General features: G+C 38.7%; 1 protein-coding gene across 1 annotated transcript in view; it reads left to right on the top strand.

Moving 5' to 3' along the window:
- Positions 1–16188, top strand: part of LOC125226201 (acyl-CoA Delta-9 desaturase) — a 56571-nt gene extending 40383 nt beyond the window's left edge. The window contains exons 5-8 of the mRNA XM_048130123.1: positions 4254–4427; positions 6020–6205; positions 11838–11998; positions 14390–16188. Coding sequence (XP_047986080.1) covers positions 4254–4427; positions 6020–6205; positions 11838–11998; positions 14390–14604 — 736 coding nt within the window. The 3' untranslated portion in view covers positions 14605–16188. The remainder of the gene's footprint in view (positions 1–4253; positions 4428–6019; positions 6206–11837; positions 11999–14389) is intronic.
- Positions 16189–16646: the final 458 nt, after the last annotated feature.

Raw genomic sequence — 16646 nt, 5'->3', positions numbered from 1 at the left:
CATGGAAGATCTTGCCCTTAATACCTTCCTTCTCGGTCTAAACCCCGATTTCTCACACATTGTCCGAAGTCAAAACCCTTCTACCCTTAATGAAGGAATCAGTTACGCGATTGAGGAAGAAAAGATATTTAATCTTAACCGTAGCACTCTTAAAACACCTAAAACATGCAACGTCTGTCGCAAACCGGGCCATACCTCATCTGAATGTTTCCATTCTAAAAAGGAACGTTATTCCTACTACATAAAACCTCGTCAGCATCCCGATTCTTTCAACAGGCCCCCTACAAACTCAGATTATCCTCCAAATCAATTCCCAAATAAACCAAAGGTCTGTGCCTATTGTAAAAATGTAGGACATACAATAAATGAGTGTCGCAAGAGACAATACATTAATAATATGCGCCTTAACGGCGGCGGCGCTTCAAATTTCGCGTCAGCAGCTAATGCCGGTGCTCAAAGTTCAAACACACCGGGTAACCAGGTCAATACGCATTATTGCGAAGTGCAATTAGAAACTAATTATGATGATCATTTAAACTGAATAAGATCCCGGTCGCGTGTCTGCCGAGATCACCTTTATTAAAGGACACGACCACTGTCTCTCGCTGTTTCCCAAATTTGTATACCAATCTCACATCTCCTGAAAATCGGAGTCTTACTATTCCTTATTCATCTCAACCACATAGAATGCAGTTGAGTCTTACTAAATCCAATACCAAGCCTACATCTCCACAAATTCGGAGTCCTACTATTCCTTATTCATCTCAACCACATAGAATGCAGTTGAGTCTTACTAAATCTAATACCAAGCCTACATCTTCACAAATTCGGAGTCCTACTATTCCTTATTCATCTCAACCACATAGAATGCAGTTGAGTCGTACTAAATCCAATACCAAGCCTACATCTCCACAAATTCGGAGTCCTACTATTCCTTATTCATCTCAACCACATAGAATGCAGTTGAGTCTTACTAAATCCAATGCTAAGCTTACATCTCCACAAATTCGGAGTCCTACTATTCCTTGTTCATCTCAACCACACAGACTGCAGTTGAGTCGTTCTAAATCTCATGACAATCTCACACCTCCTTCCAAAGGGAGTCCTACTTCCCAGTCTCTATTGAACCTTAACGTAAACAAACTAAGCCCTTCCTCATCTTTAGAATCAATACCTAAATTATCTCTCACTGAATCAAGCACAAAAATGCCCACCGAGTCTAAGAAAGAACCTGCCCCTGCTCTTCACGATACCGTATCTGAAATACCATGTTACGAAATTCATTCATTGAAAAAAGGGATATCTTTGCCTTACACATACTTGACGATGTCTGACTCTGAACAACCTCTCTGTTTCCTTATCGACACAGGCGCTAGTGTCAGTATTATAAAATACTCCAGTTTCAAAGAAAAACCATGCCTTTCCTCTGAGATTATTAAACTTAAAGGAATAAACGACACAGACTCTTATTGTGAAACACTAGGGTCCTCACAATTACAATTCCCTCTCCTAGATGATACTATTTCATACAAGTTTCACGTCATTAAAGACGAAGTCAATCTCAAATATGACGGCATTATAGGTAACGATTTCCTAAAATTCTTCACATGCAACATAGATTATAGAACTAACACTCTGTCCCTACAGGGCCACACTTTACAAATCCATTTTAATCAACAATCTTACATAATCCCAGCTCGATCCGAAGGCGTAATAGAATGTGTTATTTCCAATCCAGATTCTGAACTCGCGGGTATCAAAGAGGGCCTCATTTTAGATCACAAGCTCAAAGACGGTGTTTACTTAGCCAATTGTATAGTTACTATAAAATGCAACAAGCGCGCCAACGTATCTATTTTAAATACTACCGACTCTTCCATCGAAATTAAAGAATGTAATGTCACTATTACTCCAATAGATTACTCCGCTCTTATGAGTGACTCATCAGAACACACTACTTGTGTAAACAATGTAACCTCAGGTCAGTCCAATCGTATTCAGCGCGTGTTAGACCTCATACGTCACGAACATTTGAACCCAGAAGAGAGAAAGTCACTACTACAATGTTGCAGTAAATACGCAGATATATTTAACCTCGAAGGGGATTCCTTGACTCATACCCCAGCTCTGAAACATTCCATTAACACAGGCAACGCTGCGCCTATCAATGCTAAGTCCTACAGGTTCCCAGAATGTCATCGACAAGAAGTTGATAAGCAAATTAAGAAAATGCTAGACCAAAACATTATCAAACCCTCTATATCTCCCTGGAGTGCACCAGTCTGGATCGTCCCTAAAAAAATCGACGCCTCAGGTCAAAGAAAATGGCGCATCGTAATCGATTACAGGCGCCTGAATGACGTCACGGTAACCGAAGTTTATCCAATTACCTAGATTCTGTCTTGAATGCAATTCTATTTTCCAAAACGAATATTTTACACCCCTCAGTCCTCTCACCCTTTAACTTATATAAGGAATTATTATTAAAAAATTATATCAATTTTAAATCATAACTTGGATTTTCCTGTTCCAATGACTATAACCGAAATAACCGAAAGCTAGTTTCTGTTTAAATTATCCCATTGATTTATCCCGAAAAATACACCGTTTATAAAGCTCTCCCTCTGCCTATACCTCACGAAGTAGAAAATCCTAACACCTTCTCTCTCATATACCCTCTACGCGTTGGCTTTGGCCCCGCGCACGCCTCCCAAAGGTCCGGAATACCATTGTTCCGTGATGGGAAAGACATACAAATAATAATAAGTAATAGAATCTGTTCACAACACTTCAATGTACACTAATAACAATATGGTGCTTTTTTGTGATAGATAGATAATATTATTATTCTCTACCGCGTAACATTGTGAAATTTGTGGGAAGTAAAAGTGGCTTCGCGACTTCATAAATTATCCTTTGAATTAATTAGTGATCAACTTCTTTCTCGTTTTTCGTATTACGAATACGAAAGAGAAAGTAGGTAAAATATACCTAATATTATTATTTAAGTTCAACGTATAGTTCAAAAGTATTATATTCATTTATGAATTTTCATTTCTGGAAATCTTAACAATGGATCAAAATTTTTTTCATGTAGGTAAGTTTTTGTTTTCATATAAAAATAATTTATTGATTTTATGTTTTTATGGTATTCTTTGAAGTTTGATGATAATGATGATTCATAATTAATTTATTCTCTGATGTTGACAGTTTGATGATAATGATGATAATAATTAGGAATTTATTGACTGAGGCCCACGGTCTGATGTTGACATGTAATATTTTAAGAATATTTAGAATAATATTATTTCGTATATTTTCCACGTTTTACTGGCTACCACACGTTATAGCGGGAAACCACGAGCCAGATGGCCGGACGATATCAAAAAGACGGCAGGGCCGACCTGGTACAGAACCGCCGCTTATAGAACAGAATGAAAATCCATGAAAGAGGCATATGTTCAGCAGTGGACGCAAATATGCTGAGAAGAAGAAGAAGAAGATACGTTATAGAACTTATAGACACATTATAATAATTTACTTGACGGCGTGAACCTCATTGAAAATTACATTTTTTTTTATTATTATTATTACAAATGGGCTTACTCTTGGCCACTTACTAGCCAAAGGCAAAGATGTGGCCTACGATTCATTGTCATATGCATCGTGTGGAGAGTCTAAAGCGGTCCCAAATGGTTTACTTTCTAGAAGCAAACATTATTTTTAGCTGTTGGCAACTATGTATTGTATATTTCTTTTGTAGTGTACAATTTATGCATTTTTATTATTATAATTTTCTGTTTTCCCATAACTCGGGACCATATGGAGTCCCGGAACTTATGGAAGGCATGCATGGAGACGAAGCGAACAGCACAGAGGCTCTTTAAGACATGCTAATCTAAAATCAAGAGATACATACATATTATTAAATTAAAACGGGACTTAATCGCGTAAAACTTACGTTTATATTTAACCCGATGTTTCGGACATGACATTACGTCCGTGGTCACGGGTAGACTGGCTGGGAGTTGTATCAACATCTTCTAGCTGTACGAGTTTTTCGAACTACCCGCATTTGATTGTCATTAGACCACGGACGTAATGTCATGTCCGAAACGTCGCGGGTTAAATATACTTAAACGTAAGTTTTACGCGATTAAGTCCCATTTTAATTTAATAATATGAGTGAAGATCGTGTTAGTTTAAATCAATGGATACATACATATTATTTAGTTTTATATTTACTGTTCCAGGGTCCACCACAAGTACACGGAGACGGACGCGGACCCGCACAACGCGCGGCGCGGGTTCTTCTTCTCGCACATCGGCTGGCTCATGGTCCGCAAGCACAAGGAAGTCTTCGAGAAGGGCGCCCAGATTGACATGTCCGACCTGGAAAAGGACCCCATTGTGATGTTCCAGAAGAAGTAAGTTTACACCATCATCATTGGCCAGAGCATCTATTGTAGATGTTTGTTGCGGCGCTTGTAGGTTTACGGGGCCTTGCATCTCTGCTGATGGCTATTAGAGTAGGGATGTACCGACTATTGATTTGGCCGACTAGCCCGACTACCAACTAGTTGGCGCTTGGGTAGCATAATTTTCAATAAATAGGCCAGAACATAATTTTCAATAAATTCACATTTTGAATGTCATTTTTGGTCCTTCTTTCTCGCTTTTCATGATTTTTTAGAGGTTCAAAGGTTAATGACAATATTTATATACATTTTCCATTTTTAACAATCCGCTTGGCTTGTGGGTAGTGATCCTGCCAAGAAATCGTTAATAATCCTAGGTAGTGAATTTCGATAATCCTAACAGTGATAACAGATATTTGTTTTGACAAAAAAAGGACGAATAGCTACATAATTCAACCATAATTTTCAATTGGTAATTTAATTTTGTACTATTTTTCTATCACTAATGAAGTGCAGACTAATCGGCCCTTTTTGCCGACTAGTCGCCGACTAATCGCCGACTAATCGCCGACTAATCGCCGACTAATCGCCGACTACAAATGTGGCCGGATAGTCGGCTTTCCCGACTAGTCGGTACATCCCTATCCCTACTATAGAGTCCTATAGCAGCGCGGCACTTCTTGCCACAACGACCACACACAAAACGTGAGTCTGCGGGGGGTGGTAGCGCTCGGCGAATGCTTTTCTATTTTACATTATCTAGCCAGTTACTATCATGTTGCGATATACCGACACTAATGTCATGACGCCATTCAGGTCTCATATCGGCACGTTTCTCCCAACCGTCAATCTGGATACCAAAACTGTCCCGCTTACAGGAATCCTTAAAACGTAGAGAGGGACGTCCGACAAGTTTACATACAGCCTGGCAAAACAGAGTAGAAATTAATAGGGGCGCCACTGGCGCCAGTTTTGCATGTGATGACACTTCTGTATGAGAACAATAAGTGTTGCTATGATCCATTTCTACTCTCTTGCCAAATCTGTAATTCATTTCTTCATTTCCTCTGTGTAAATAACCTGTCGATTCAATCAAGGTTTTCTATATATCTGTGGAATGGACTCGCGCGCGACGCGAGTTGTGCTAAAACGCCTGCTAAAGATTGGCAACGTGCGTGATAGAGTGGCGCTGATTGCTATAAATACACGTCATCTTATGGGCATGTTCAACATTAATGCTAGCGGCGGCTGTTGGAACTAATTTGACACCATAACATGTAATATGGAAACCCGTTTATGAGCCGCAATTGCTCGTACATAATCAATTATATACTCGTAGCATCAATTATTTTTACATAAATAAATAGGAGTCCCTATTGTACGGAGTAGGGTAAAATTGTATAAATGACGGGCGTTTTTCCTTGTGCCTTGGCTACGACACTTTTGAAGTCATTGGGGTCGCAGGAACGACAGAAAAACAGACTTTCAAACACACAAAGGTGGATGGCACCGTCTATCTCCTTTAAAGCGTTCCCTAATTTAAGAGGAAACCACAAAAAAAGGTTGTATAGAATTTAATTTTTAATAAAACATGATTACAGGACGTATCTAGTGGTGATGCCGATCTTGTGCTTCCTGCTGCCGTCGTGGATCCCGGTGTACTGCTGGGGCGAGGACCCGTGGACCTCGTGGTACGTGGCCTCCATCTGGCGGTACACGCTGTCGCTCAACTTCACGTGGCTCGTCAACTCGGCCGCGCACATCTGGGGAAACAAGCCTTTTGACAAGTAAGTAACAAGACAGGGGATTCTCTCTATTGGTTATGCTCATTCTATGCTTCCTGCTGCCTTCGTGGGGGCCGGAGTATTTCTGGGGCAAGGACCCGTGGGCCTCGTCAACTCGGCCGCACACATCTGGGGGAATAAACCTTTTGATAATAGGGTAAAAAGATTTACAAGGGCTTCTCTCTAAGGGCCATTTGCATCAACCACATTTGACAGACACATTATCGTCACAGAGCAGACGTCTATGGAACTTCCCATACAATAAAATTTAACACGGTTGACAGACGGTTTGATGCAACCAGCCCTAAGTGGGGATGTTCATATTGTATTTAGTGCTAATTTTACATAATGTATTTAGTGGTGATGGTGCAAGTAAGTAAACGAACTCACAGCAGCGGTCGGTCGCTGTCTTGATCAGGTGACTCGGGGTCCTTTCGTCTCGCATTGCTATGTAACAAATATTACGGTTGGCACAACTTGACGCACCATTGCGTGCGCGCTACCACGGATAAGGTAAATTTTACTTTATTCCATTTTATTTTACAAACCTTAGTAGTCGAAAGGAATAGTGCCCTGCACTAGCAAAGGAGAATATTTTTAGATGTAGGAAGTGCCGTTTCTGTACGGTAGTCTATTATCCATACTAAATAAATGGGAAATTGTGTGTGTCTGTTTGTTTGTCCGTCTTTCACGATAAAACAAAGCGACGAAAGGACGAGATTTTTAAAGTGGAGATATTTGAAGGGGGACATAGGCTTCTTTTTATAACGCGAGTGAAGCCGCGGGAAAAAGCTAGTTTATTTATATGTGAATAGGGAGTCTAGGTTATAACCGTCAAATCAATCGACAAAAGCCAAACTTTTTGAATTACTATACTAGTAATACACACTAGATCAATAGAACTCACATCAATCAAGATTACAGAGGTCACTATTATTAAAGAAGATCTTGGCAGCCTAAAGTGAAAAGTGCCTAGGTAATATCCAAATAATAAACTTATTTACATTATAATACCTACTGGTTATCAACGAATCATTTCGGATGGGTGTTAATTTGTATTGTAGGTACATTTTAATTAGGTGAGTAGCTGATGACACGATTACCTTTTGAATTTCGTGGAAATATACGTGTGTGTGTTAATTTCAATTGCAAAATTATGTTGACATTTCGATTGCTATATGTAGATATTTTTCAAACGTGTAATTGGGCCATTTTTAGGGTTCCGTAGTCAACTAGGAACCCTTATAGTTTCGCCATGTCTGTCTGTCCGTCCGTCCGTCCGTCCGTCCGTCTGTCCGTCCGTCCGTCCGTCCGTCCGTCCGTCCGTCCGTCCGTCCGTCCGTCCGTCCGTCCGTCCGTCCGTCCGTCCGTCCGTCCGTCCGTCCGTCCGCGGATAATCTCAGTAACCGTTAGCACTAGAAAGCTGAAATTTGGTACCAATATGTATATCAATCACGCCAACAAAATGCAAAAATAAAAAATGGAAAAAAATGTTTTATTAGGGTACTCCCCCTACATGTAAAGTGGGGGCTGATTTTTTTTTTTTCATTCCAACCCCAACGTGTGATATATTGTTGGATAGGTATTTAAAAATGAATAATGTGTCTTCGTATCTATCGCATCCCCCGGTGAGTTGGCTTTGCATTTTTAAGTGTTTACCACGTCGGGTGCCTTCCATCACTTCAAGGGTTTACTAAGATCCTTTTTTGATAATATTAATAGTTTTAGAAATAATCGCTCCTAAAGGAAAAAAAGTGCGTCCCCCCCCCCTCTAACTTTTGAACCATATGTTTAAAAAATATGAAAAAAATCACAAAGGTAGAACTTTATAAAGACTTTCTAGGAAAATTGTTTTGAACTTGATAGGTTCAGTAGTTTTTGAGAAAAATACGGAAAACTACGGAACCCTACACTGAGCGTGGCCCGACACGCTCTTGGCCGGTTTTTTTTTCAAAGTTGGCCACCCCACTTTTTTTGTAACATGGGTATTTTTTACGCGATTAATATTCAAAATCGCGAGCTCTTTCGATCCTGATAGGAGAAAAAAAATGTCCAAAGATTTCCATACATTTTTTCGAACCTTCCATTCCGTTACCGCCATACAAAATGTATGAAATAATTTTTAAGAAAAAAAAACCGCCTTCCTTTGGGGTTCTGGTGATAAATACTTTCAAATGTTGGATTATGTTATCAATTCGTCTGTATATTTTTTAATGTTTGTTATTCGATATCTCCGTCATTTCTGAACCAATTTTGAAATCTGGATGATTCTGAAGTACTTACAGACATAGCTGGGCATTAACTCGTTAATCCGTTAATCGTTAATTAACGAAGTTAACATTTCGGTTAACGGATTAACTTTTAAGTTAACTTTAAAAGATGTTAACAGATTCGTTAACTTCCGTAAAATTTCATCGAGTCCGTTAATCGTTAATCCAGCACCCCAAGCAGCTCGCTGCGCCGCGAATACCACGTCCTGACTGCTACTGTAAAAGCCCGTAGTACGGCAAAACCTAGGATTTATCAGTAAAAGCAGATCCGTCGGTTATAAACAGTCTAAAGACCAATTGGTGACTTTGGATCACTTATTCGAGATCTTCTAAATCTTATTAGACGTGCTAGATCGATCACTAACCTGGTAATAGAGTGCAATCATCAGGCAAGACAGACAAATCGCGCAACCGACGCATCGAGTTAGAGTCCGGCGGGCCTTAGATTACTCTACCAAGTTATCGTGGCCCACAGCATCGAGTTGTCTCAAATCTCAATCTGAAGAACCGACGCACCACGATCGCGACCGCATGAATGACCCAATAATTAATTACCAATCCGAAGTAAAACCTATAATTTAGCCAACCAACGGCGATAAAAGCTCGAAGAGACCGTAATTATTACATTTCGGTTTTTTACCGATTGGCGTCACAGGTTTTAATGGTTTTTGGTGGATACTTAGTAAATACAAATACATAATACCTACAGTGAAGTCCTATTTTTATGACGTGTTAACGGATTATCGATTAACTTTTAACTTCCGTTAAACCTACCGAAATGTATCGCTTTAACGATTAACGAAGTTAACTTTTTAAGTAACGGATTAACGATTATCGCAGTTAACTATTTGATTAACGGGGCCCAGCTATGCTTACAGATGAGAATGATTATCAGAACGGAACTCTAACCAGGGGCGGCTCACTCTTCATCAGCAGTTCCACTGCACCAAATGTCACTGTTCTGGACGTAAGTGCATGCTGTTCTTATAAAAATACCAAAGTCACTATAAGTGTGCCGGTCAGATTTGAGGAGTTCCATTCTGACCATCATCAGGAGTTTCACTGCACCAAATGTCACTGTTCCGTACGTAAATGCATGCTGTTCTTTTAAAACCACAAAAATCACCATATGTATGACTTTCAGATTTGAGGAGTTCCCTCGATTTCTCCAGGATCCCATCATCAGAACTGGGTTCTGAGAAAAATGGGAACAATCTATATGCGTATATACATTCAATCAAAAAAAAATTTTTCAAAATCGGTTCAGTAACGACGGAGATATCGAGGAACAAACATTAAAAAAAAAAAAAACAGACGAATTGAAAACCCCTTCCTTTGAGATTTGAAAGGCGGTTAAAAATGGTAACGGAATGGTAAAAAAACCTTGGGACACTTTTTTCTCCTATTAGAATTGAAAGAGCTCGCGGTTCTGAGTGGAAACCACATGAAAATTTCCAAATCCATAAAAAAGTGGGGTGGACAACTTTAAAAAACCGGCCAAGAGCGTGTCGGGCCACGCTCAGTGTAGGGTTCCGTACTTTTCAGATTTTTCTCAAAAACTACTGAACCTATCAAGTTCAAAACAATTTTCCTATAAAGTCTTTATAAAGTTCTACTTTTGTGATTTTTTTCATATTTTTTAAACATATGGTTCAAAAGTTAGAGGGGGGGGGACGCACTTTTTTTTTCTTTAGGAGCGATTATTTCCGAAAATTATCAAAAAACGATCTTAGTAAACCCTTATTCATTTTTAAATACCTATCCAACAATATATCACATGTTGGGGTTAGAATGAAAAAAATATCAGCCCCCACTTTACATGTAGGGGGGGTACCCTAATAAAACATTTTTTTCAATTTTTTATTTTTGCACTTTGTTGGCGTGATTGATATACATATTGGTACCAAATTTCAGCTTTCTAGTGCTAACGGTTACTGAGATTATCCGCGGACGGACGGACGGACGGACGGACGGACGGACGGACGGACGGACGGACGGACAGACAGACATGGCGAAACTATAAGGGTTCCTAGTTGACTACGGAACCCTAAAAATGGCCCAATTATAATTCCAATGAATATTGTGAATATTGGCTTCTTTGATATTGCTTACCTATGTTGTTAATAACTGCTTAGGTACCTTCAGGGTGCTCTTTTACTGCTGGTATAACAACGAGATGCAAAACAAAAAGTTTATAGTTATTTGTTATACAAGGGGGCAAAGTTGTATTTTAACGCCGAGTGTGGAATTGAAAAACGAGTAAGTGAAAGGATTCTATAGTTGAACCACGAGCGAAGCGAGTGGTTCGAGAATAGAATCCTGAACTTGCGAGTTTTTTAACACACGAGAAGTAAAATACATTTGCACCCGTGTGTAACACAAAACTTTTCCCCTCACTATAGCGAGGAAACTACAACGCAAAAAATGCGTTTATCACTGCTTCCAGTAGCTCCACAGGTGGTAAATCATCTTTATTACTAGATTCACTTACTTTTATCAATTTTAAAGCAGTTAATTTGACTTTATTCAAGGTCAAATTACTTTACCCACTAGTGGATAAAATGCGTTTTTACCCGCTGGTATTGAAGGACAAAACACGTGTTTCCGAGCTAGTGGGGGGAAAAATAATTTATACGATTAATAAATAAGCCTACAGTTATCTAAAACCGATCAGAATTGCACGTGCTGCATCATTGAATTTTAAACTTTATATCGAAAACAAAACTCGTTCATTTCGCCGACAATTTCATGTGGATTGGCACGTTATCGTGTAACTATTACGTCCAATTGGCGTAGGTGTTTTTGCGAAAGCGACTGCCATCCGACCTTCCAACCCAGACGGCAAACTAGGCCTTGTAGGGATTAGTGAGGTTTCCTCACCATTTTTCCTTCCCCGAGAAGCGACTGGTTCTAAATCGCCAACAATAGAAATTGCTAACAATATAAAATCATTCAATGAAATATCAATAATCAATACTCTGGCACAATATTTTGCTTTAATGGTTTCATGTATACGGTATTAATTAGTATTTTGCATTCGTGGTTTATTTGAAGCCTAATTATTAATTAATTAATACCCTGCAACTCGAAACTAGGCAATGTGAAATCAATAAACGGTTGTACTCGCGTTATTATATAGCGACTGTTGCGACATGTTTCGGGTCTCCTACTTGTACATGCCTGATGACGGGTTTCCTAAATGACCTAAAACATGTCGCAACAGTCGCGATATAGATAATAACGTGAGCACAACGGTTTATTGATTAAATATTTTAATATGTATCACGAAAGTTTAACGTCTATAGGCAATGTGTTTGCAAAATCTTTAGATGGCGACGTTACTAAACATTCGATTGCTATTTCAGAAACATAGGCGCCACAGACAACGTGACCGTGGCGATTTGTGCCGTCGGCGAGGGCTGGCACAACTACCACCACGTGTTCCCGTGGGACTACAAAGCGGCTGAGCTCGGCAACTACCGCACCAACATCTCTACCGCTGTTATCGACCTGGCCGCTAAATACGGTACGCAACAGTTATTGACCTTGCTGCTAAATACGGTACACAACAGTTGTCCATGAAACATAGTCGCCATTAAAACCGTGGCTGCGGGGGCTAGGGCTGAAACAACTACCACCACATGTTCCAGTGGGATTACGAGGCGGCTGAGCTCGGCAACTACCGCACCAACATCTCTACCGCTGTTATCGACCTGGCCGCTAAATACGGTACGCAACAGTTATTGACCTTACATACACGGTACACAACAGTTACCTAGTTAATAAACAAAGGCGTTACAGACAACACGGCCGATGGACGAGGACTACCAACCACCACCACGTATTCCCGTGGAACAAGGCACCAACATCAACACCGCGGTTATCGACGTTGCGGTAAATACGGAACGCAACCATTATTTTTAAACATAGGCGTCATCAACACTGTGGCTGCTGGGGATGAGGGTTGACATAACTACGCCAGCATCTTCACGGCGGTTATCGTCCTGGCTGTTAAATACGGTACAAAGCAGTTATCCATTAAACATAGGCGTCATCAACACTGTGGCCGCTGGGGATGAGGGTTGACATAACCACACCAACATCACAGCGCTTTTTGATCTTACTGCCGAATAAGGTAAAATCTAGAAATAAATCAGATCGTTTTACTTGTGCAAAACTCTTACGGTAGGGCTAAGCTACGAGTAGGTACTTACCTATAGCCTCGTCCTGCCTAATGTGATTTATAAAGGACACATTCATTTTTTTTTAAATTATGAATTTAAAAAAAAATCAATTTTTTTTCTTATGTTTTACCTAATCGTGGTACAAAGGAAAATCTACCTTATTTATTCAACAATTTGGTTTAAATTTCAATGTCTCAAGCTGTATATGGTGAGCAGGACGAGGTTATGCCCATATTATGATGGAAAATATCTGGGCAACCGAGCTTCGCTCGGTTCTCTTTCGTATCCTTGACATGTGTCGCCATCTAGTTCAAAAATGAATAGTACCTACATCGAGCGAAAGAATTCTCAGCGTTAACAACACAACTACTCCACACGAGATGGCGCGCATTTCGCCACAAAAACTCAAATAGTGTATTTTCTATTCGTTTTAGCCTTGACCTGTGTCGCCATCTAGTATTTGCAATAAATAGTACTTACATCGACCGAAAGAATTCTGTCTTAACAGTACAACTACTGCACACGAGATGGCGCGCGAAGAAAAACGCATGAAAACTCGAAAATTCGCGTTTTCCGGGACCTAAGGATAAGTTAGACCGATTTTTCACCCCCAAAAACCCCCACATAACAAATTTCTGCGAAATCGTTAGAGCGGTTTCCGAGATCGTCAGTGTAAATAAATATATATATAAATAAATAAATAAATAAATATACAAGAATTGCTCGTTTAAAAGTATAAGATATTCAGATGAAAGAGCACGGGGCTAGCGTTCACGTGTTTATGGGTCCCATACGCAATTTAGTATTTTTTTTCCTTTTAATTTGTCTGCTATCCTAAACAATCGATTGCAGATGTTTTTGCTTGAGGAAATATAAGACGGTGTACCTACTCTAATAATCTATTCCCTAAAACCAAAGAGAAGGGATAAATCGATTTTTAGACACAGTTTAATTACTAGCATCTCTCGGCACGGCTCACTAATTTTATTCAGTCATATTTAAACAATAATATAATAATAAATAAAGTAATAAAGTTAAACTTAATACACAGAACGAAATATCATTAAATACTCAAAACCAGGCCCCGTAGCCGAATGGCATTTCTCCGACGCCAAACGAAAGCGATACGCCGCTGGCTCTGTCGCGCCAATACGCAAGCGCGATAGAGATAGATATCTACTAGCGCTTCGTTTCGTGAGCGTTTCGTGAGCGTTTCGTGAGCGATTGTGCCATTCGGCTAGCCACCCAGGTTTCATTCTTCGTGCCTGCGATTACATAAAATGTTAATTAATTACTCATAAATTAATTTAGGTAATATACTGATGAGTTGGTGAGTTTATCGCTACTAATTAGATTCTTTGATGTACGAGTAGGTACCTATTAAGTATAAAGAAGCTCATTAAAATACTAGTGATTGTTAAAAGGGATTTTACGCAAGTTTATAGTCACTCGTTTCACATTTTGATTTAGAGCAAAGGTTATTAAAAAACACATGACTTACAAGGATACTTAATAAAAAATATACCTATAGGTACCACTAAACGAACTTTTATTTTGTCTATCCAAAGTAACAAAATAACATGGCCATCATAGTCCAGCGAACTGATAATCAGTGAGTCGCTTAAAATAAGTATGAAATAGACTTTTTCTTAGTTGAATGATTCAGGGTTTAAATAACGACTTTGTCATTATTTTTAAACACAATTTTCACGTAAATGTGTTTATGTTTGCAGGTTGGGCGTACGACTTGAAGACCGTCTCCGTGCAAATGATCAAAAACAGAGTAGCGCGGACAGGAGACGGGAGCCATCCGTCGGTTCAAGAGGAGAAGCAGATCGAGGATGATGACCACACTCACCCCGAGAACCCCGTCTGGGGCTGGGACGACAAGGACATGCTGGAGGAAGACCGCCGCTTAGTGGAAATATCGCACCAGAAATCAGAATAACGAATATAATATAGAGGATTACTTTAGGAGTTGACAGTGACTAGTTCCCTTCTGCGGCCCACTGTCCTAAATTTATACTGGACGCGGTGATTGTTGATTACTGATTCGTATTGAATGTTTATTTTTGTACGGTTGTCAAATGTGGATTTTTTATGGTATTTTAAACACATGTTTGTATTTATAAAATGAACTATTAAATTAATAAAAAGCGGTTAACGCTTTTTCGACAATTTTACAAATTGAGTCTATTAATAAGTGAATCAGATAAACTGTCATACGGATCATCATTCATCGCGTCAAGTATGATTCATAATATCTTCACGAATTTACTTTTTAATCGGTACAGTTAAGCATTTGTTTCTTTGTAATCGTTTATTAAACAACACAATATTATTAGGTAACTGATAATTTCTCACACTTGAAGTTTCACAAAAAAAAAACTTTCTTTATGGTGGGCCACTAGTTCGGTTAAACATGGCGTAGACATTTACTCTTGTGTACTTCTATGTGTAAAATACCTATAATTGTATTTAATTACAATTGAGAGGAAAGATTAAAATTCTACGATTAAAATGTTTAAACAGGGAATTGATTGCATCTGTCTGAATGAACTATTTAAAAGTAAACATTTTCCTACCTTCTAGGTGACTGATGCCAAACTGACATTTTTAAAATGGCGTATGTAGAAATAACCTCGTATTAAGTAGTTGTTAAATGTGATATTTCATCCATAACTGTGGAATGATTGAGGATCAGACTGGGTTGTCAAACTAATTACTTTTTCCGCAACGTAGAGTATAAAATGATCCATCTACAATTCTACATGTGGATAGTGAAACTATGAAAAAATAATATAATGAATCGCGAGCCCAAAAAGACATAAAAATGATTATAGTTTTGTATTTCTAATACATCTTCAACTGTTAATATAATTAATTTTCTTACAGCACGATCAAGCAGCTCTTGTTTTTCAGCGCCATCATTATTGTGTAAATCATTTCGGGCGCGATACTTTACTAAAATTAATAAATGTTGTATTATCGTAAATACACCAGTAGACTTGACATTAAAACAATGACAAGAAAACTACACAGATTTTATACGAAAAGATTTCAATAATATGTAGGTAGACTGATATTATGCAATTATTTGCTATCTGAAAGCTTTTAAGAAAAATTGTGCACTTATTTTACGTGCTTTAAAATCTGTGTTGCCTCATATTTATTTATTTTTCATTTGTGAATAAGGTAGTTACAAATATAAGGGTGCCTAAATTATTATAATTTTAAATTGTAGTATGTAAAACGAATAGCCCAAAGCCCAAATCTTTGTAACCTACCGGGCCAGTTCAGTAAAAACTATTGTTTCATATTGAACTATTGTTGTATATGTATTAATTTAATAGTATCTTAAGGCAAAACGACTTCTCTTGTGTTTTTGCATTGTTATTGATTTTGTTATAATGTAAATACAAGAAGACTTGCTCATTATTTAATAATAATTATAATATATATGGTATACGCGATTAGTCGTATTATAGTGAGTTTTACTAAGTAGTTGAAATTAAAGAAATAAAGAAAATAAAGGCAAGTTGTTTTTGTTCTTAGTTAACTTGGTACTTGGTTTACACGACCGAAGGGACTGCAATGTTTTAAATCGCCACGAGGTACGAATTTCCTTTTCGCATGTATCGTACGACATTTTTCAGAACAGATGGCCCTCCGAAGTTTCGACCTGACAAGAAATGAACCACTTCATTATTTTTAAAATCGGGACTTAATCGCGTATAACTACATATTAAACTGACCTCCAACGTTTCAAGGACGGCGTTGTCCCCGTGGTCTCGGAGAAGACTGGCTTGAAATGACATCAACACCTTCTGACAGCCGCGCGAGTTTTTCGAACTACCCGCACTTGGTTTTGATTATCAACTTGAACTGTTTGCGCACTAGAAACCATCGCAAACATCGCAAAAACATCGCAATTTCAATCGGGACGAAGGTTTTAGGATCTCATCCACATGGAATCCTGTCATTAATAAG

Source organism: Leguminivora glycinivorella, chromosome 1 (assembly GCF_023078275.1).
Source record: "Leguminivora glycinivorella isolate SPB_JAAS2020 chromosome 1, LegGlyc_1.1, whole genome shotgun sequence".
Taxonomy (NCBI): Eukaryota; Metazoa; Arthropoda; class Insecta; order Lepidoptera; family Tortricidae; genus Leguminivora; species Leguminivora glycinivorella.
Note: the sequence above shows the minus strand (reverse complement) of the source record. Positions and strands in the feature narration are given on the sequence as shown.